At 41.6% G+C, this 21479-nt stretch overlaps 1 protein-coding gene across 6 annotated transcripts in view; it reads left to right on the forward strand.

Annotated features, from left to right (window-relative positions):
- Window positions 1-21479, forward strand: part of garnl3 (GTPase activating Rap/RanGAP domain like 3) — a 112647-nt gene that overhangs the window by 68408 nt on the left and 22760 nt on the right. For 4 of the 6 annotated variants that reach the window (XM_041810438.1, XM_041810434.1, XM_041810437.1 and 1 more), the window contains exons 4-20: window positions 945-1044; window positions 2421-2539; window positions 4687-4751; window positions 6775-6838; window positions 6971-6997; window positions 7381-7456; window positions 9426-9524; window positions 9621-9724; window positions 11827-11935; window positions 12099-12144; window positions 12456-12562; window positions 12659-12774; window positions 13207-13329; window positions 18362-18436; window positions 18660-18774; window positions 18915-18941; window positions 20978-21082. In XM_041810438.1, the coding sequence (XP_041666372.1) occupies window positions 945-1044; window positions 2421-2539; window positions 4687-4751; window positions 6775-6838; window positions 6971-6997; window positions 7381-7456; window positions 9426-9524; window positions 9621-9724; window positions 11827-11935; window positions 12099-12144; window positions 12456-12562; window positions 12659-12774; window positions 13207-13329; window positions 18362-18436; window positions 18660-18774; window positions 18915-18941; window positions 20978-21082 (1477 nt within the window). The remainder of the gene's footprint in view (window positions 1-944; window positions 1045-2420; window positions 2540-4686; window positions 4752-6774; window positions 6839-6970; window positions 6998-7380; window positions 7457-9425; window positions 9525-9620; window positions 9725-11826; window positions 11936-12098; window positions 12145-12455; window positions 12563-12658; window positions 12775-13206; window positions 13330-18361; window positions 18437-18659; window positions 18775-18914; window positions 18942-20977; window positions 21083-21479) is intronic. The other 2 variants (XM_041810435.1, XM_041810439.1) reach the window with 1 other exon arrangement.

Raw genomic sequence — 21479 nt, forward strand, 5'->3', positions numbered from 1 at the left:
TTTGTAAGGATTTGTGGCTCGTTTATGTCTAAATTTGAAATATTATTCCCCAAAAACCATTATAAAGGAAAACTTTGACGTCAGAATTATCCATTGCAATTTGTTTCCCACACTTTTACAGCAGGCTTTAACTGTCTAATTTCTATTGTCCTTTCTATTTCTATTGCCCTCCTTTGCAATTTTTTTGCCCATATTTTCCTATGTTTGCCATTTTTGCCAGTTTAAGGTGCCTCTTGCAATTACATGTCACTTTACCCATTTCCCCCCACCTTTTTGCTGCTTTTTGCCAATTTTAGTCACTTTTCATTTATTTTCCCACCTTTTTTCCTGCTTTTTGCCAATTTTAGTCACTTTTCATTTATTTTCCCACCTTTTTTCCTGCTTTTTGCCAATGTTAGTCACTTTTCACTTATTTCTCCCTCCTTTTTGCTGCTTTTTTGCCGATTTTAGGTACTTTTCACTCAGTTTTTGCCACATTTTTTCCACTTTTTTATCATCATTGCCACCTGTAAGCCATTTTGTCACTTTTTCGCCACAGTTTTTGTCAATTATCACCCAGTCTCTGCCATTTTCTACCTATTTTACCTCTGTTCACCCATTTTTGGCCACTTTTTTTTTGCAGCTTCAACTTAGTTTTATTGCCACTTTCACCCACTTTTTACCTCTTAGATTGTGGCTCTTGCAAAAGTATTTTTCAACAATTTGGCTGTTTGGTTGAGCAGGGTTGAGTAACACTGCTTTACATCATAATAAAGGAATAACTGCAGACGCTGTCTCTCCCTGCACCCAGGCCTGGCTGTCTGTGATTTTCTGCCCTGTACTGTAATTAGTAATGCTGCATAGTGGAACAGTTCTTCGCAGAGGAGACTGCTGTGACTCAAGCTGTGACCATCATGATGACAATGTGTTATGTGTGTTTACGTGTATGTGTGTGCGACAAACAGACCTCGGACTACACTCCAGGAACCTGGAGGAGGACTGACGTCCACCTGGAGAATCCAGAGTACCACACCAGATGGTTCTTTAAATACTTCCTGGGAAAAGGTCAGTCCTTCTCTGCTGTGTTTTTAAATCTGTGAAGGTGAGGAAAAGCTTTGAATTTCTCCACAGGACGCTCCTTATCAAGTCAGCCTCTTCCTTCATAACTTGTTAGCATCCAGCCATATCCCCACTGAGAGTCTCAACTACACTCTAATCCCATATGCTGCCCAGGGAGGAAGTCCATAGAGGGCGTGCAGCCCCAGCACTGTAAGGCTTTCCTCCTGGAGATAACGCAATTAAGATCAGGCTGCTGCTACAGCTCAGCTGCCCAGCAGCCGCCATTCATATCCCTGGAAATTGTTAAATAATACATTAGAATTTGTCACCTTTTTTCACCTTTGTGACCCTCAACATCCCCCATACCTAATTAACACCTCTCCTGCTCTCCGTGTTGGTGGCGCAGCATTGTGCAACAAAAGCATGATTGTCCGAGGTTTCTTTGATGAGCGCCTTCAGCTGAAAGGTTGAGGAGGGGAGGAGATGGATGGGGATAATTGTGAAGGAATGAAAGGCAGCAAAGAGACAGTGAGAGAGAAAAGAGAAGCCATTTCCTCATTTCCTCCAGCAAGGGTCTGATTGTTGCTACGGCACAGACAGTTTAGTTGGCACGACCTGTTTGGACTGCAGCTGAACCATCTGCGTCTCACAGCCTGATCAGAGCGGACTGCATAGTACAACATGAACTCAGGCAGATTATTCCAACATGAGCACTTCCTGTCTAATGAAGCATCCAATACTATGACTAATTCTCATTTTCCTGATAATAGGGTGACGTAGATTTTCCTTGTTTGTCTCCATGTTGTCTTGCATTAATCTGAAAGTAATTCCTGTTTAGATTCAATAGAAAAAGTCAAGCTTCAACACTAATAAAGCCCAGTCATAGCACACCTGAGGCTTTAAAAGTTGCTAATTTAGAATAAAAACAGCTTGAGAAAATGAAGAACATGGATTGCAGAGTGAAGAAAACACTGCCCTGTCAAAAACAGACTGAAGAAGGGAGATATGGAGACAGAGACCCTGGATCTAATTAGGTTTGGAGGTCTGTTTGCTATGGCTTCTAATGATGTTACCGCGTCAACCGAGGAGGCAGAAGCATGAATGTACGACTCCGCTGTGGCGTGTCAGAAGATCTTTGTCCATGCACATGTCAAACATAGAGAAAACAAGCAATGGGGCGAGAAACACAAAAGGGAGGTGGTAAATAATGAAAGAAAAGCGGGAAAGACGGAAGAAAGAGGTCATGGGTGATGATGGGGGAGGGTTGACTGTCTAAACATGTTGGTGGCAATGCCATAATCTCCTATAGCCATTGCAGTTCTTTGATTTTTGTTTGTGACATTTTCACATTAAATATTCAGCTTTTCCTCCATTTCCCTCAGTTCACCAGAACTATGTGGGTACAGATGCAGAGAAGAACCCCTTCTATCTGTCAGTCGTCCTCTCAGACCAGAACAACCAACGGGTTCCTCAGTACAGAGCCATCCTCTGGAGAAAGACGGTGAGATCACCAGCTACAAATGATGCTGCATTGCTCTAAGGAGTAGTGAAAGTGGGACAACAACAATGTAAAAAGCAATTTTACAAGTAAAAATTCAACATTCGAATTTCTACTGGCATTGTCAGGATCAGAGTTGCATCAGATTTTAGAAAGCAGGATCACACTAAAGAAATACTGATGCAACAACAATTTATACATTTACAGAGTCGATGCACAGTATTCATTCCTTTGGATGTTTAACCCTTTTAATGATTTTATAAATCAATCGTAGGGAATATAATATGGCTTTTTTGGCAAAAATATCAGGCCTTCCAGGGCAGTATGCTGAGACGCATCCCCACAGCATGATGCTGCCACCACCGTGCTTTACAGCAGTGGTAATTTTGGCAGCTATTTCTAATTTTAGTCTTAGTTTTAGTCTTTAGATGAAATGTCTTTTAGTTTTAGTCAGATTTTAGTCATTTCTACCCTTTTAATTTTAGTTTAGTTTTAGTCCATAAAAAGTCCTCACATTTTATTCTTAACTTTTGCACCAACCATTTATTTTCTTGCCTAAATCTGGTACCAAATCATGTTAGTGTGTTCTCTGCGCCTTGCTAAATCTGGGGTCCCTGCTTTCTACAGCTTAGAGGCAGAATAGCTACAGCTACATTGTTTTCTGGCATCAACATTACATTTTAGTCTAGCTTGATGAAAACTAAACTTACTTTTGTCAGTTTTAGTCATCACAGATCTATTTTTGTTAGTTTTAGTCTAGTTTCGTCATGAAAAAAGGCTGTCAATGAATAGTTTTAGTCATAGTTTTAGTCGACAAAATTAACACTGCTCCACAGTGGGGATGTGCAGTGCCTGGCGTCTCATCTGATGGCCAAAAAGCTGCATTTTGGTCTCATCAGACCAAAGAACTTTCTTTCTCTTCACCATGGAGTCCCCCACATGCCTTTAGGTGAACTCTAGTCCAGATTGAAACTGAGTTTTCTTCAACAGTGTCTTTCTCTTTGCCACCCTCCCATAAAGCTCTGACTGGGGAAGAACCCGGCCAACAGTTGTTGTCTGCAGAGTCTCGCCCTTCTCAGCTGCTGAAGCTTGGAACTCCTTCAGAGTAGTCATAGCTGACTTGGTGTCCTCTCTCACTAGTCTCCTTCTTTGTGAGGACAGCCTGATCTAGGCAGATATACACATGTGCCATATTCCTTCATTTCTTGATGATGGATTTAACTGAACACAGACTTTTACTTTTTTAATAACTTTTTCTCTGAGTTGCTTGGGGTGTTCTTTTGTCTTTATGGTGTAATGGTACTCAGACATACTGATCAACCAATGACTGAGGGTGAATATTTATGCAGCCACTTATTTGCCTTACATATTTTTGTGTAATTGGCATTGCTTTGTAGAAATCTGTTTCTTTGTCCTAAAGGCCAAATTATATCGACCATGACTGATTTTTCGAATAATAAAAGGGTCAAACATCCAAGGGAATGAATACTTTCTATTGCACTGTAAGCGGCCCAGTCATCCTGATATTTTTGGGATGTGGCCCTCAGTAAAAGAGGTCTGGACACTCTAATGTTTTAAGCCCAGATTAATGTTCAGTAGACACGTTTTCCATCACTGTAAACAGATTATGGTGGCACTTTTTCAGGGATTTAATTATAAAAAGCTACACAATGGCATCTCCAAGTGGTCTTAAACCCCCCTGAGTGTCTGTGCGTGTTTGTGCGAGGTGTGTTTGCAGTGAGGTGACTCAGCTTCATGACCAAGATAGCCTGCGACTAATTTTGGCCTTGGGCGTCATCTGGAACCTGATTAGGGTGCTGCACCTCCGCTGACTGATCACATTGATTTATCTTGTTTCTGTCTGACTCCAACTGGAACAGGATGTTGTTGTTGTTGTTTCTGCCAAATGAATCGACCCTGTTTCTCTGAGCTGTTCTGCTTTAATCGGGTTCTCTTTAATTGCTCTATAACTGATTGAAATATATATTGTTAGCCTGCACTTTCCCCTCCGTGATTTTGTTGGATATTCTTCTATGATCAGGGATTGCAGCAACAGGTTCAGCAAAGTGACTCCTCTGGGATAAAGGTGATTGAAGCCTGCTGTGCTAAGAGTGCGCAATCCCTGATCTGTGTCATTTCTGTCCTCACAGGGCACTCTGAAGATCAGCCTCCCCTACAGCCCGACAAAAACACTATCAGTGAAGTCCATCCTAAGGTGAGAGGTGCCGCCTGGAGCTCACACAGTTAAATCCACAAGACTTAAGTAGTAGCTTCAGATGTGATATGAAGACCTGAAAACAGTTCTATTAGTTGTTGTTACTGGCACCTTATTAGCCAATCAGCACCTCAAACTTTGAAAAATAACTGACCACTGAGGAGAGCTTCCTTCTGCACACATGTGCAACCATGCCAGGTGTCTGTTGCTTTCACAAAATATTATCAAACCTACATGAGAATCAAAAAGCAGCACAGTACCAGCCTGAGAAAGTACAAAAGTCTGTTCTGATAATGTTTTGGTAATGGTTTAATTTGTAAGGAGCATGCATTTGTGGGGTGAGCAGCAGAGCTGAGTATGCGGGTCGCACCCATGAAAAACTTGCCAAATCCTCTCTGCCATTCCTAAACAGCTTCTTCCGCCATGCACTCCTGTTGGTGTTTTTTTGGTGGATTGGTTGATTGAAGTCTGAAGAAACAGGAGCCTCAGTAGAATGTGGAAGAACCCTACACAGCCACAACAGCCTGGCTCCTCCTCTTAATGCTGGTCACCAGCCTGTGGGATGGCATCCCATTCTTCAACCAGCATTCGTTGCAAGTCAGCCAGTGTGGTTGTAGTGGTCACTCTGGCACCAACAGCACAACCAAACTGATCCCACAAGTGTCCAATGGGGTTGAGGTCAGGACTGCTGGCAGGACGTTCCATCCTCTCCTCTCCACTCCCAGATTCTGGAGGTAGTCTCTGATAAACTCCGCTCTGTGGGGGCCAGCTACATCACCTGGGAGGATAAAGTTCAGTCCCAGACCGTGGATATATGGGATTGCCGCTGGTTGCAAAATCTCATCTCCATATCTCTCTGCATTGAGATTTCCTCCGATGATGACAAGCCTCGTTTTTCCAGCGAGGGAGATGCCCCCCTACACATCACCCTGCCTCCACTAAAAGATGTTGCTCTATCAGTACAGCAATCAGCATAGCATATTCCACATCTTCTCCACACTTTGACTCTACGATTCAACTTAAAATGGACTCATAACATTCCTCCACATGTTCAGGTTCCATTGCACATGTTGCAGACACCAGCACTTAAAGGCCTGATGATGACTGGCAGTCATGGCAGGCCTCCTGGCAGCCTTATGAGACCAGAGATTCCAGATTGTGTTTGCAGAGACTCATCCTGCAGACCTTAACTGCAAATCTGTAGAAGACAGCCTATGGTTCCTAATTGCTGTGTCTCTGACATCCCCCATTATATGGTACTTGGCCTTCAGTTTGAAGATGGCACTTGGGCTCACTCCAAATAATGCCGCAGCTTGGTTTTGCAGAACACCAGCTTGAAGTTGCTCTGTGGCACAGATCCTGTCCAGATCAGTCAAATGTGGCATGCTAATTCTTGGAGCAGACACCTGCTGACCACTTTAGCAGGGCCCATGCCCACAGGTGCTTACAACCACATATTCAGCTCTGCTGCTCTTCCCACGAATGCAATTCCTTACAAATTTGGCACAGTTTAAAAGGGACATAAACAGTCTTTCCAACAGTATGAGATTTATTACAACAAAGCATTGTTAAGTGATCTACCAAAAACACATTTCCCTACTTTTTTTTGCTAAGTTTGGAGCCTGTCTGACATCACTATTACTATAAAAAGCACTATTAGACAAAAATGAAACCAGTTACTTCAAAGCACACACTGGAGAGTGTTGCTTTCTAATACATTTTTATTTCTTTATTTAATATCATGCTTTTAGTGGCAGGTTGCATTAATAAAAGGAAAGAGAGTGTTATGAATGCATGAAACAGGAGATTGTAAATTCCTCAGGCTGAGCAGCGTCTCACTTTGGACGAGAACAAATGATACAAGCAGGAAGAGAAATCCCCCCTGAATCAGGTCTCACTCGTTTTTCCGTGTCATCCTTTAAGCTATTTGTCTTCCATCGATCCTAAATACACCTTTCTCTTTTTTCGTCACTGCTCCCTTTCCTCCTCTTCCTCCTCTTCCTCATCATTTCTTCACTGCCAGTGCAATGAACATGGACCGGTTTGAGAGAGGCCCTAGGGAGATCCTCAACCCGGAGATCCAGAAGGTGAGAATAACACCAGAGTGTTGTGGCATCGGCTCAGCCGCATCTAAACTAAAACATATCCTCAGGGTGTGAAGGCTCAGTCCTGCAGAGCTGCTCAGTGAGAATGATAATTGTTGTGTCGTCTTTCCTTAGGATCTGCTGGTGTTGGAGGAACAGGAGGTAAGAGATGAGGTTCATTTTATGGTCGATTCAGCTCGTCTGCAGACTGTTTTTAAAAATTGTTGTTTTTTTGGTTTGATTCTTCTTTTTAAAATGTTTCTGTTGTTCAGCCACTTTTACAATCTCTCATTACCACAGATATTAATCGTTTCATTTTGTTTCAACAAGGAGAAAAATATACTCTCAATCACCTGTTCATCTTTTTTTCTCCATTAAAAAAGTGTTTTTTGAACACCTTTTTGGGTTTCTTTTACATCATGATTTCTCCCTGTTTTTATAACATTTTTAACAGCGACAGTCCTGTTTGTTTGGCAGAAAATACAAAAAAAATAATGCGTCGGCAATGATTGATTCATTATTTTAATTTGCTTTGATTTTTGCAGGGATCTGTCAACTTTAAATTTGGTGTCCTTTTTGCCAAAGAAGGACAGCTCACAGATGACGAGATGTTTAGCAACGGTAACCCACTGCTCACTTCATTTTCACACTTAATAAGAGGATGGTTCCAAATTTTGGAAAAACAAATACAGGTGCATCTCAAAAAGTTAGAAAATCATGAAAAAGTTCCAAATCTTCTTGATTCATCTAAGTGAAACATTCCAAGATTTTTTTTGTTTTAATCTTGATGATTAAGGCTTACAGCTCATGAAAATAAAGAACCTGCTATCTCAAAATATTAGAATATTGTGTAATATTTCTCTCACGTTGGTTCAGTTCACAACTGCAATTGTGATAAAGACTGCTGACTTGACTAAAATCCAGAAGACAGTCACTGACATCCTCCATGAGGAGGGTAAGCCACAGAAGGTCACTGCTGAAAGCCCAGGCTGTTCTCAGAGGCTGTATTAAAGCATGATCATGGAAAGTTGACTGAAGGGAAAGTGTGGCAAAGCAACAGGTATGATCTCAACCTTCAGAGGATTGTCAAACAGCAGATTCAAGAACTTAGGGGAGCTTCAGGATGAGTGAGCTGAGACTGGAGTCAGTGGCTGAAGAACCATCACACAGACAGGTCCAGGAAATGGACTATAATTTTCGTGTTCTTAGTGTCTCACCTGGGCCAAGGAGAAAAAGATCTGGACCAAATCTCAGTAGTCCAAAGTCCTGTTTTCAGGCTAAAGTAAATTTTGAATTTAATTTGTAAATCAATGTGTCAGAGTCTGGAGGAGGATCAGAGAGGCTCAGAATCCAAGGTGCTTGTAGTCCAGTGTTTTCAGATTCCACAGTCAGTGATGGTTTGGGGTCAATGTCATCTGCTGCAGTTGGTCCACTGGTCTTTATCAAGTCCAGAGCCAACGCTGTCAGCTGTCTACCAGGAGATTTTAGAGCCTTTCATGCTTCCATCTGCTGGGACGCTTTATGGAGAGACTGATTGGACCACGGACTGATCGCCTCCATGCTATGTTGCATTGTTGCAGTAATTCATGCAGCATTCACGCAACATTTCTGTATAAAAATTTTTTTTTTTTTGACTGATGTAAGCTGTAATCATCAAGATTAAAACAAAAGTATTGAAATGTTTCACTTTGTATGAGATGAATCTACACTTTATGGAAGTTTCACTTCTTGAATTAAACCACAGCAAAAAGTTAAAATTTTCATGATTTTTTAATTATATGAGATGCACCTGTTTATTAAAAATATTCAAAGTCTAGATGAGAACATCTTTTAATTTCTGATGCACGTTCTCTAACTTTAAAGCCTGGGGCACCCATCAGATAGCTTGGTACAGCATTGATGGTAAACAGTGCTCCTAGTTCCCTGCCTGCAAACCCTGTTGGTTTAGTTTAGTTTGGTGTGAGCACTATTTAGGGTGAAACCAAGCTGCAAGCTCCAGTGTTGAAAAAGAAATCCAGCGCAGAAGTGCAAAAGCTGCAGTTCCCTGAATGTCCACTTGAGGCTGGCCCCAAAAGCCCTGAAAGTCCCATTAAAACCCATGTTAAGATGCTGGTTTTTAAAGTGAAAAAAGACATGTTTACAGCCTAGTTTCAACAACACTTATGCTTTGACTTGTTACCTAATTAACAGGTACACATGCTACAGGGAGATTTAGTAAATTTCTTATCCTTTAAGGTCACAATAAGGCAGAGAGTTATGCATACTTTCGGATTATCCGTGGCGTTCCGGAGCTGACTGACAGGTGGGAGCATTGTAGCTGTTGGTCAGGATGCTTCAGGGCAGCTCTCTTTGCCTGCTGATCAAAAGTTAGTGTAAAATAGCATTTCTAAAAAAAGGGACTTCTATCAACAGGCAGCAAACTCATACATCAATGGGTGATGTCACTGAGATTAAAACTGAGTCAGTCTATTTTTATTGTCTATGATATAGTTTCTGGTAGTTTTAGTCTTCTCCACTGCACGGCAATGAGAAAAAATAAATTGTGCTTCAATGTTTGTTATTCACTAAGCCATATTTGTGTTTCTTTCAGAGATGGGGAGTGAGAGCTTCGATAAGTTTCTAAATCTTCTGGGTGATTCCATAACACTTCAGGGATGGGCAGGTTACCGTGGAGGGCTAGACACAAAGAGTAAGACCATTTACACGGCTTCATCTCTTCATTTTACATCTTTTTTTAAAGCTTTTCCAAAATACTTAAGTCTTTTTTATGTCTGTTTTCCTGCAGATGACACTACAGGGATAAAGTCCATCTACACAGTGTATCAGGGCCATGAGCTCATGTTCCATGTGTCCACCATGTTACCCTACTCTAAGGAGAACAAGCAGCAGGTGGGCATGTGCATGTGCTGCTTTTGCAGATTTGATCATTAGCTACTGTGCCTTTAAAAAGTGTCAGCTCATTGTCTTCATGGAAAATAAATCTTCTCTCAAGCCGTAGTTCTTTTGCAGACTGAGTAAGATTGTCCTCCAGGAGTTTTTGCTGCCACTTTCATTTTATCCTCTGCCTTTACAAGCCTGTCGAGAAGCATCCCCACAGCATGATGCTGCCACCACTGTGCTTCACAGTGGGGATGGTGTGTTTGTGGTGATGTGCAGTGTTGTCCTCTTGACCATGGAGTCTCCCACATGCCTTTTGGTGAACTCTAGTCCAGATTCAATCTGAGTTTTCTCCAACAGTGTCTTTCTCTTTGCCACTCTCCCATAAAGCTTTGACTGGTGAAGAACCCGGCCATCAGTTGTCGTCTGCAGAGTCTCTCATCTCAGCTGCTGAAGCTTGCATTAAGAGGGCAAATTAAAGCCACGTCTTCAGCTTTTAAAATAAACTGATTAAAAATTTCAATGCAACTCTGCTCAGGTTTGATTTTTTTTTAAATGCAGCTGTTGTAAACATCACAGCAGTGGCAGGCAGACCCACATGTTCAACAACCTCATTCTCCCCCTTATTATTGATCGCCAGAATGTATTTTTTCTATCTTGAGAAGAAATCCAATTCTGTATCAGATCTGCTAAACACCAGCCTGATAAAACCACACAAGTATTGGCAATACTGAAAGGAGCTCAACAGTAAAGCAATAATGTCCTTTCTTCTTTCTTCTTTGGTACCTCCAGAGGAGGACTGTCTTTGTCCGGGGTCAACGATGGTAGAAAAACACTGAAGACTGAAAATGTAAGGGCCACAATTCTGAACCAACAAGAGGCTATCAACCTAAGTTTCTCTGATAAGAGCTGCTTTTTATTAAGGAGTAGCTAATCCTCCAAAGCTCATTCATTCAGCGGTAAACCTTATGTACATGGATATTTGGTGTTGTTGATCATTTTGGGTCCAACTCTCAACATTGGTGTTGCACTTAAATTCTTCATCTTGTAAGAGGAAGAAACAATGGGATTGTCCTCTACAGGCTGAAACCTGGCTGCAGCAGTAGCCCTGTTCTCTCTGGAGGTTGGTGCCGTATGTAGTCCCATCTTTTGCTTCACAGAGACTCTTCTTTTTCAAGGGACTCTGGTTCAGAAAATAATGTTTTCCCCTTCTATTGATTTTATAAATAGGATAGTATAAAGACACCTGTGTCTGGAATGTCCAGTCACTGTTTAATCAGTATCCCTGGCCACTATTACACCACGTAGACAAAAGAACACTCCAAGCAACTCAGAGAAAAGGTTATTAACACTTCACATCACCACAAACATACCTCGTCCACTGCGAAGCATGCTGGTGGCAGCATCATGCTGTGGGGATGCTTGTCAGTGGTTAAGCCTGCGACCTGTAAGAGAACTACAGCTTGGGAGAAGATTTATCTTCTAATATGACAATGACTGGAAGCATACAGGGAAAACTACACAGAAATGGTTTGAAGACAACAAGGTGAATGTTCTGGAGTGGCTGAGTCAAAGCCCAGACCTCAATCCAGCAGAGAATTTGTGGCTGGACTTGAAAAGAGCTGCAGTGTCCAGATGTTTGAGCCTGATTGAGACCTGTCTACACAGACGTAGTGCTGTGATTCCAGCCAAAGGAGACTCTACCAAATACTGACTTGAAGGCAGTGAATATTTTTTATAGGCACTGTATGGCTATGATTTATTATGTTTATTCGGTATCCTCATTGACCAAGTTGTTGGTAAGAATTAGGCACAAACTGACTTGAGTTTTACCTTGTAGTAACTGAGATACCTTTTTTGGTATCTAACCCTATCTAACCCTAACCCTGAACCTTCCCCCTTACAGCTAAACCCTGAAATGCAAATTTAAGGGTTTATAACAGCAGAAACTGGCGCTAGTTAAGTTTTTGTACTGTTACAGTTACAGTTACAGTTTTCTGAGGTTAGGGTTAGGGTAAGGATGAGTTTGGATGAAAGCAGAAGTAACATGTTTCAGACAGGAAACTTCATATATATTTGATTTGTCTTCTCATATTTGGTCCGTCCTCTTGCAGGTGGAGAGAAAGAGACACATTGGAAACGACATTGTTACCATAGTATTCCAGGAAGGAGATGACGCATCGTCGTCCTTCAAACCGTCTATGATCCGTTCCCACTTCACCCGTATCCTTCACATGAATGACCAATATAGAAAAAAAGAGGTCATCAGTGATGTTAGCCAGAGAAGGAATTACACAGATTTCACATCAGACCTGTGATACACCATCTTTGACCACTCGTGTGTCTCCTGTGTGCATTAGCAGTGTTTCCTTGACTCCGTTTCCAGATATTTTTGCATTAGTTAGGTATAATAGCCAGAATGACAGTTACAGGTGAGTGCTCTGAGAAAAGCTCCAGCCCACTCTGGTCTGCAACTTCTAAAAATCTCACATCAACTTTATTGTAGAAAAAAGAAAAAAATATTATCATTTAAAATGGTCGATGGTTAAATGGAAGCTGTTTTGGACCCATGCTCATCTTTAAGGAAATAACCACATCCACTGTTTTAAATAGAGATGCAATCCATTAAAAAAATGATTCTTGACTATGTCCATATGAAAATAAATAACATAAAATGTTCAGTTCCAGCTGGACTCCATTAGAAGTGTAAGAGATGTTTTAATTTATCTCTGCTTTGTCACAGGTTGAAGATATTCTCAGAGGAGAGTGTTCCACTGTTTGGACCCCCTCTGCCGTCTCCACCTGTGTTTACTGATCACCAAGAATTCAGGGACTTTTTACTAGTCAAATGTAAGAAAAGGTTCCTTTTTTAAATTGCCATAATATGCATGTAAAAATGGTACCATGCATTTTTTCTGATGTATGCTGATGCTTCCTCCAATGCAGTAATCAATGGAGAGAAAGCCACACTGGAGACGCCAACGTTTGCTCAAAAGCGTCAGAGGACCCTCGACATGTTGATCCGCTCACTTTACCAGGACCTCATGCCAGACCTGCACAAGGTAGGGCTTCATCCTGAGCTCCAGGAGGGAACTTTTCTGGTCCGTTCTTGGATAAGTGTGCTTTTTGTTCATCAAAGTTGTGTCCTTCTTGTCACTTTGGTCACTTCAGAGAGAGAGGCTGTTTCCACTGCTGTTCTGCTGTATTCTACTGCAGCCCTCAGTCTCTGCATACTGCACCACACTGACTGGATACTGCAATGCTGACTTTCTCAGCAGGGCCCCCCTTTCTCTCTCCTTACATCACTTTTGTTCTCAAAACTCCTGTTTTCCTTCTTTTAACTGTTGCTTCTAACAGTACTTTGTTTCCTCTGCTGCTGTTCTCACTGCCAGGGTCTGCCTCTAAGACCCCTCTCTGCCTTTTCTTTCCTCTGTGTGTGTGTGTGTGTGTGTGTGTGTTTGCGTGCATGTGTGTGAACATTTTGGGTGTTTTAGGTTCCTTTTTCTCCCCAGAACATGTTAAACCGGCGCTCCTTCAGCGACGTGCTGCCTGAGTCTCCAAAGTCAGCACGCAAAAAAGAGGAGGCACGGCAGGCGGAGTTTGTCAGAATAGGACAGGTAATAAACGCACAAAAACAACACAAACAAGGCATTATTAACCAATTGGAGATCTGCAGTGAGGACACACCCACATTTAAACACAGAGGTGCAGCCAATTGGTGCTAACTGTCTCCCAGTTAGTGAAATGGGGATCACCTGAGTGCAGTGGATGTGTCTCAGTGGTTAGGAGGTCCAGTCACTGGTTCATCAGAATTCCTGGCTACAATTACACCATGAAGACAAAAGAACACTCCAAGTAACTCAGAGAAAAGGTGGTATAGAAGGAGAAGTTAAGAGGAAGGAGACAAAAATATTTCCAAGGCACTGAACATCCCCCGGAGTTTAGTTAAATCCATAACCAAGAAATGTTAGATCTGCCTAGATCAGGCTGTCCTCAAAAACTTAGTGAGTGTGCAAGAGGGCGACTAGAGTGAGAGACCACCAAGACACCTATGACTACTCTGAAGGAGTTCCAAGCTTCAGAGATGGGAGAGACTCTGTTGGCCAGGTTCTTCACCAGTCAGTCTGGACTACACTTTACCAACAGGGATGTGGGAGACTCCATAGTGAAGTGGAAGAAAGTTCTTTGGTCCTATGAGACCACAGACACACCATCCCCACTGTGAAGCACGGCGGTGGTAGCATCATGCTGTGGGGATGCTTCCTTAGCAGCCAGCCCTGGAAGGCTTGTAAAGGTAGAGGATAAAATTAATGCACCAAATTTAGAAAAATCCTGGAGGGCAATGACCTGAAGCATCCAAGGGGGTGAATACTTTTTATAGGCACTGTAAATATCACATTTATTTTCATGTTTTTAAGGTTGCTTTGCTAGTTTGATCAGTTAAAAAGATAAACTCAGATTTAAGCTGAAGTTTGGTCATTAGCTCACAGAAGATAAACATTGCTTTTTAAAGCCGGAATAAGACACATTCTAACTCCCTGCGCCTGCATGTATTTGCATTTTAACACCATTCAAAGCCTTAAACAGAAGCTGCAGGTATCTTAAAAATCCACTGTCTCTTGTTTGTGAGGATTACAGTCACTTTCTCCATTTTAATATAGCCATTAAAGTGACTTATTCCTGATAGACAGCAGAGTGAAACGCTGCAGGAGGGTCAGGGTCAAATAATGATATAAGAAGTGGTCACTGAGTCCACAGTCGAGTCGTCATTATCGGGTTGATGTAATGATCATTACACCTCTGCTCTGAGTGCTTATGTAACTTTAATTTTCCAGGAACAAAAACTGGAAACACAAAGAAGGTAAGCATGTAAAGAACTGTCCGTGGTGCTGAATCCCTCCGGAAACAATTAGTGTGTTCTGGTCTGGAAATGATGCATGTTTCTAGGAAAAAATGTGCAGCCTATTGTGATATAAAGATCTTGATAGTGCTACTTTTGATTTGACTTTGGACTGAATCAGTCAGAAACTAAAAATATAAGTCCAGCCACAAATTCTTTTTTGGGTTGAGTTCTGGGTTTACCTATATCTTGAGGCAGTCATTTGACCTTCTACCTTTAAAAGCCTTCCATGGCCAGCTGCTAAGAAGCATCCCCACAGCATGATGCTGCCACCACTGTGCTTCACATGGTGTTTATTGTAGAGATGTGCAGTGTTTGGTGTTCTCCAAACAAAACTCCTTGTCTGATGGCCAAAAAAAGCTCCATTTTGGTTTCTGAAGCTCAAAGAACTTTCTTCCAGTTGACCATGGAGTCTCTGAACCTTTCTCTGAATTGCTTGGAGTGTTCTTTAGCCTTCATAGTGTAATGGTAGCCAGGAGCACTGCTTGATCAGTGACTGGACCTTCCAGACACAGGTGTCTCTCTAATACAATCACTGAGACACATTCACTGCACTCAGGTGATTTCCATTTCACCAATTTTGAGAGTACTAGCACCAAGCACCACCAGCAGTCACTCACTTTACATATTTTATTTTATTAACATTACTTTGTAGAAATCTGAATACACTGTAAAATTAAAGATGTTTTTTTGTAGTTTTGTTACATGATTGACCCACTCATCCTTTCGTATTATTCCTCATCTTCCCTTTTACTTCAAAAATCCAAATTGGCTTCAAAAATTCCTGCAATCAAAGCAGGTGTGCTCTTTTTTCTAGCGTACACTGAATAAAAAATGCAATAGTATTGGTACATGCAAACTGAAACAGATGGACACTATAAAAATAAAACGCAAAGTACATTAGACACCTTTTTTTGTTCTAAACATTTGTTTTTGTTTCCACAGTATTTTCTGCCTCTTTTGTCCCCTTGGTTTGTTGTCTCTATTCTCAACCTTGTTCATTGTGTTTTCTGCCTTATTTGTCTTGTTTCTGTCACTCTCTGCTCATAAACATGATGCCCGACATCGACTATCTGTGCTGTAAAGCGTGAAAACAAAAGAAGCAAGACATGTCGAGTCATTGATTTGTAGATACCAAGCGTTTTCCTTCAACCAAACTGACTCTGTATAAGTTCACGCACCAGATGATGCAGATTGTAAAGTCTGATTTCATGTTGATAGGTCAGAATATTTATGTTTTTATGGATATTATCAGACAATGCTCCAACAACAAGGAGCAACAAGCCATAATTCTGTTGGCTGGTATTGATTTCCAGACCGGCTCTTCATGCAGATATGTAAATAGAAACAGCCGACTGTGCAGCTAGTCAACCTGATCAGATGGTTGCTGCTTTGTGCAAACAGAATTCTGTTTGAAATCTGATGCAATTACACCTTTTATTTGGCATATAAGACACTCTTTCTACAGTTGCTAGTCGTCTTGCTCAGATCATTTCCACTCTGGTGAGCTGTTGTCACAGTCGTCAGCATAAATAAGCATGAAAACAAGAAAGCAACCCTAGCTGTGTGGTTGTTTATTCCTGATGAAATACAAGGTGCATAATTCAACAAGCTTGCTCCACTGCTGTTCTTCTTGTCATGCATTTACATGCACATTTAACATGCAAGAGGCAGTTTCATTAATGCAGGGGTAATGATTAATGCCTTGTCCACATAGATTTTAAATATCTAGGACAACAGTTGTGTTAAGAAGTCACTCAGAGCTTAAGCCTTTAATACAAGAAGGATGAAGTTTTTAAGCAAATCACTTGAATCTCTCCTTTTTGTTGTAGTTCATCGCTCTACTCCTCAGTATTTCATAAGGCAGGGGTCATCAGGGCCAGATTTAGTCCTGACAAAGACTCTGGGGTCCAGACTTTCAGATAAAAAACAAAACAAATATTTAGGTCTGATTAACATATTATTGTATTAGTATTGTATTTTATAATGTATTTTCTTTTGAAATGCAGGAAATGTTTAAGCATTACCAGTGGGATCCATTCAGTCAGACAAGTGATTTTGCACTGATATTAACTCTTTTTAAACTTTATAAACCCTTCTCACTACTTCAAATGGCCTTTCCTGCCCATTTTGCCACTCTTTAACCCCTTTTTGCAACTTTCATGCCAATGACTGCCCCTGTGTACCACTCTTTAACCCCTTTCCACTTATTTTTCAGGTCTTTTTTGCTTTTTTTTTTTTGGACACTTTTAACCCATTTTTGAGACTTTTTGCCCATTTTTGCCTCTTTAATCCATTTTTTTGCCATTCTTAATCCCTTTTAAACCTCTTTCCTGCATGTTTTATCCCCTTTGTGCCACTCTTTTATCCATTTTTGCCACTTTTCATCTATGTTTGCCCCTTTTTAACCCCTTTTCATTACTTTTTTGCATCATTTTTGCCACTTTTAAACCACTTTGAAAACTTGTTGCCCTTTTTTTCCTCTTGTACAAACTTTTGCAACATCTTAACTAAGGGTGGGAATCACTAGCGGCCCCATGATACGATATTATCACGATTCTTGGGTCAGGATTCGATATTATTTTAGTTTTAAACATTTTGCAATACAGTGAGTATTGCGATATCATATATTGCGATCTCTACCTTTTTTTTGACTGTTTTGCTGATTTAGAATTAGTCTTGCCCTCATGTTTGTTGTTTTTCCCTAGTGTTTTATTTTCACGTAGCACTTCTTGCAAACCTCATGTGTCCCTGCTTGCGTTCCTAATGTCCTTCCCCTGGTGCTGCCATGTTTGTTTTACTAACTTTTCTCCTGCTCTATGACCGTCACCTCTGCTGACAAAAAATTGATTTTATTTTTCCACTAGCGATTAATTTGAAAAAAAAAACGATTCTTGGTGGAAGAGAGGATTATGATATATCGCCAGACAAAATATCGCAATGCTATGCTGTATTTATTTTTTCTCCTACCCCTAATTTTAACCTCTTTTCACTATTTTTCCTGCAATTTTTTTGTCCAATTGTGGCACTCCACAACCCATTATTTTACACTTATCACCCATTTTTGCCTCTTTCTAACCCCTTTTCCCCACTTTATCTGGTCTTTTTTGCAACATTTCTGCCAGTCTTTAGCCTTTTAAAAGAAATATTTACTAATAATGGCTGACAAGTGAATTTCTTTAAAGTCATTCTAAAACTATTTCAATATTAATTGTTTTTCGGGAAAGGATTGAACAGCTGCAGACATTTAAAGCTAAAAGATACTCTTAAAACCACAGCATCTTCTTTTCCTCCTTTTCTGAATTTAATGACCTTCTAGGGGCCGGACAGGATGCTCTGGGGGGCCTGTTAAGGCCCTTGAGCCGCCAGTTGATGATCAGTGTCATAAAAAACATATGTAGTTAAACTCCAATGGTTAAATCAAAATTTAAAAAACAACAAAATGTGCTGCTCAGAGCTGTGCTGATCAGCTCCAACCACCTCTGTTACTTCTGTCATCTATTAATCCTTATATGGCATTTCTCCTACTCTTCAATCTTAGATCAAATTTTCCTGATGATTATATGTCCTTCTTTTTACTCGGGTAGGATTTTGAATGCTTTTTAATGTGTTCTGGAGTATCTTCTGCATTCATGCATCGCTCTTTTTAGCTCAATAATAGATCAGAGCACTTCCCCTAGCGCTGCAAGCTAAATCATCCAGAAGTGACAGATGCGGCTTTTTAATATCTGATGCCATTTCATGTTCAGGCTCTGAAGCTGAAGACCATCGTGAGAGGAGACGCTCCAACCAGCCTCGTCACCACGGGCCTGTGCAGAAAAGAGGTGAGGGGTTGTGTCTTTCAGACTATTCACTGCAGGAAATGTGAGCCAATAAGTGCTATTTACTGTTAGACTAATGACAGCAAATCCGTATCCTAATTCAAACTGGTTCCACAATAATAGGAGTCTTAGAAGTTTTGGAAATCTTGTGTTTTTAATGCATTCAGTGAAAGTTAGCAGGCATCAGCTTTTATATCTGTGCTTTTGTGTTGTATGTTCACTGCAGCCATGGGAGTCCCAGTCATTCTGCAGCACTTTCCCCTACGAGATTGTGTGTGCAGACTCCTGGGGTCAATCTCTGCTGGTTGCCACGGACACAGCGGGGGTCATGCTGCTGGATGGTGAGATCATCCCTAATCGATATCTCCCTATGTCCTCCAAAATAAAAGCCACCCATCCATATCCATTCAATACTGCGCTCGGCTGAATGCCACGGCTAAAGCCTAGCATGACGATAATAATGATGTTGTGCATGTTTCAGGGCCGGATCCTGCTCTGCCAAACGCCGGTGAGTGACAATTGATTAATCCTGAGATACGACATGCTTTCAGGGTCTTTGTTGAAGTTGGACAGCAGGTTTTTATAAAAAACAGTAAGACAGAATAGCTTTATTTCTTTGCAGCTGTCAAGTTTTCCTATTTTAGAAGTGACTACAGTGTTAGAGTTCAACCTGGTACAGTTAGGCACAAAAGGCAGCATTGCATTAAGATGGTGCAAAAAACACTGAACTTCACTAGTCAAGATAAACCTTATGTCTCTGCAGAGAAACCAAACAATAACCTAAGTCATAACATAACTAAACTAAGCACAAAAAGTAAGTAAATTATTTTTTGGTGGATTATGTCTTCGTTGTAACAGTGCAGTCTTATACCATTGTAGGGCCTGTTTATTTCCCTTTTAATTGGTGCCACGTATGTAAGGAACATGCATTTGTGGGATGAGCAGCAGGGCTGAGTATATGGGTTGCACCCATTGAAAATCTGCCAAATCATCTTTGTCAATGCCAAACAGCTTTTTCTGCTGTTTATTAACTCTTGTCTTCATCACCTGTGAGCATGGGCATGGCTACTGTGGTCAGTAGGCACCTGCTCCAAGGACCGGCTTGCCACATTTGACTGATCTGGATAGGGCCCATGCAGTAGGCCAAGTTCAAAGGGAGTGTCAGAGATAGGCCACGTTGTGGGTGTCCCAAGAGGACAATCTAGAATAGACTGCATGCAGCAAATCCCTGGTCTCATAGGGCTGCCAGGAGGTCTTTAATGACTGTCCTTCACCATCAGGCTCTTTTGTGCTGCTGTCAGTAGCAAGTGCACTGGAACCTGAACATGTGGAGGGATCTTATGTCCAGCAATGAGTCCAGATTCTGCCTACATGAGTCAGATCATAGGGTCAAAGTGTGGAGAAAGTGCAGAGAGCGCTATGTCGATTGCTGTACTGATGGGGTAACATCTTTAGGTGGAGGAAGTGTGGTGGTGTGGCGTGGCATCCCCCTCACTGGAAAAAACAAGGCTTGTCATCATGGAGGAAATCTCGATGCAGAGAGATGGGGATGAGGTACTACAACCAGTGGCAATCCCATATCTCCACAGTCAGGGACTGAATTCTGTCATCTAAGATGACAACGCTCGCCCCCATAGAGCGAGGTTTATCAGAGACTACCTCCAGAATTTGGGAGTGGAGAGGATGGAATGACCTGCCAGCAGTCCTGACCTCAACCCCCTTTGAACACTCATGGAATCAGCTTCCGTGTGCTGTTTGTGCCAGACAGGCCAACACAACCACGTTGGCTGACCTGCGACAAATGTTGGTTGAAGAATGGGTTGCCATCTCACAGCAGTGTGTGACCAGGCTGGTGAGCAGCATGAGGAGGAGGAGCCAGGCTGTTTTGGCCATAGACATTATATACGTAGACACCTCATTGACTGGGTTTTCCCGTTGCCACTATACGTCAACGTGTCCGCCAGATTGCCAGAGGCAAGACCGTTCCATAAACAAATGCAAGTATATAGGGCATGAAAGGTTTTGTGATTGTTTGAAATGTTATGCCACGCGATCTTGTCAGCCCCACGCATCACAGGAGTGAGGCATCTTGTCCAGAAATGCCTCTGGCAAAATGGCGGCAGCGTTGATGTACAGCCCACTGGCCAATGCGGCGTCTACGTATATTATGTCCATAGTTGTAGCCATGAATCGATTCTTCAGCCTTCAATCATCCAATCCACCAAACAAGATGGAATGGCAGAGGAAGCTGTTTGGAACTGGCAGAGAAGATTTGGCAAATTTTTTAATGGGCAGAACTCACATACTCAGCTCTGCTGCTCATCCTACAAAGTCATGTTCCTTACAAATGTGGCACCATGTGAAAGAATAAAAAACAGGCTTTCCAGCTTTAGAAAAGTTGGGTTAAATAAAACGACGGGTGTGTGTTTGCTTCTTTTTTCTGCAGTTATTCTTTGGTGGTTTCTGTGAGGTGGTTTCTCTTGTAGGATAATTAAATATTACTTCGATTTCACACTTCTTTTTGTCATTTATGATGTTTTTCAGAGACTCAGACTCTCCCTCCAGTGCAGGTTTTCGACAAAACCATGTTGGTGAAGCAGATGCACGTTCTCGAGCCTCAGGACCTGCTTATCACCAGGGCGGACAAAGGTAAAACTCATTTAAAAAACTGGAGAATTAAGCTCTCTGCACATCAGAGTCAGCTCTTCTGTTTGTCATTCATTTGTTTTTTTAGCAGTGGAGCAGTATTTACAGCAGACCTTTTCTCTCATTATTCCTACTTTCTTTCTCATTTCACCTCCATCATCCCTCTCTGCGCTGTTGAGTACGTACTTACCCTTTCAACCTCCATCGGCCGAGTGAACACATCGATCTCTCGCTGGGATATAAGGAAGCTGACCTATAGAGAACCAATCCCCGCCGGGTTTATGTGTGTGTGTCTGTGCAGAAGAGTGTGTGTCTGTTTATCCTGCAGGACTGGATTGACTGTGAGGGTTTTTGTGAGCAGACAGATTAAAAAAATGAGACACATGGACTTGAAATCATT

Source organism: Cheilinus undulatus, linkage group 17, assembly GCF_018320785.1.
Source record: "Cheilinus undulatus linkage group 17, ASM1832078v1, whole genome shotgun sequence".
Taxonomy (NCBI): Eukaryota; Metazoa; Chordata; class Actinopteri; order Labriformes; family Labridae; genus Cheilinus; species Cheilinus undulatus.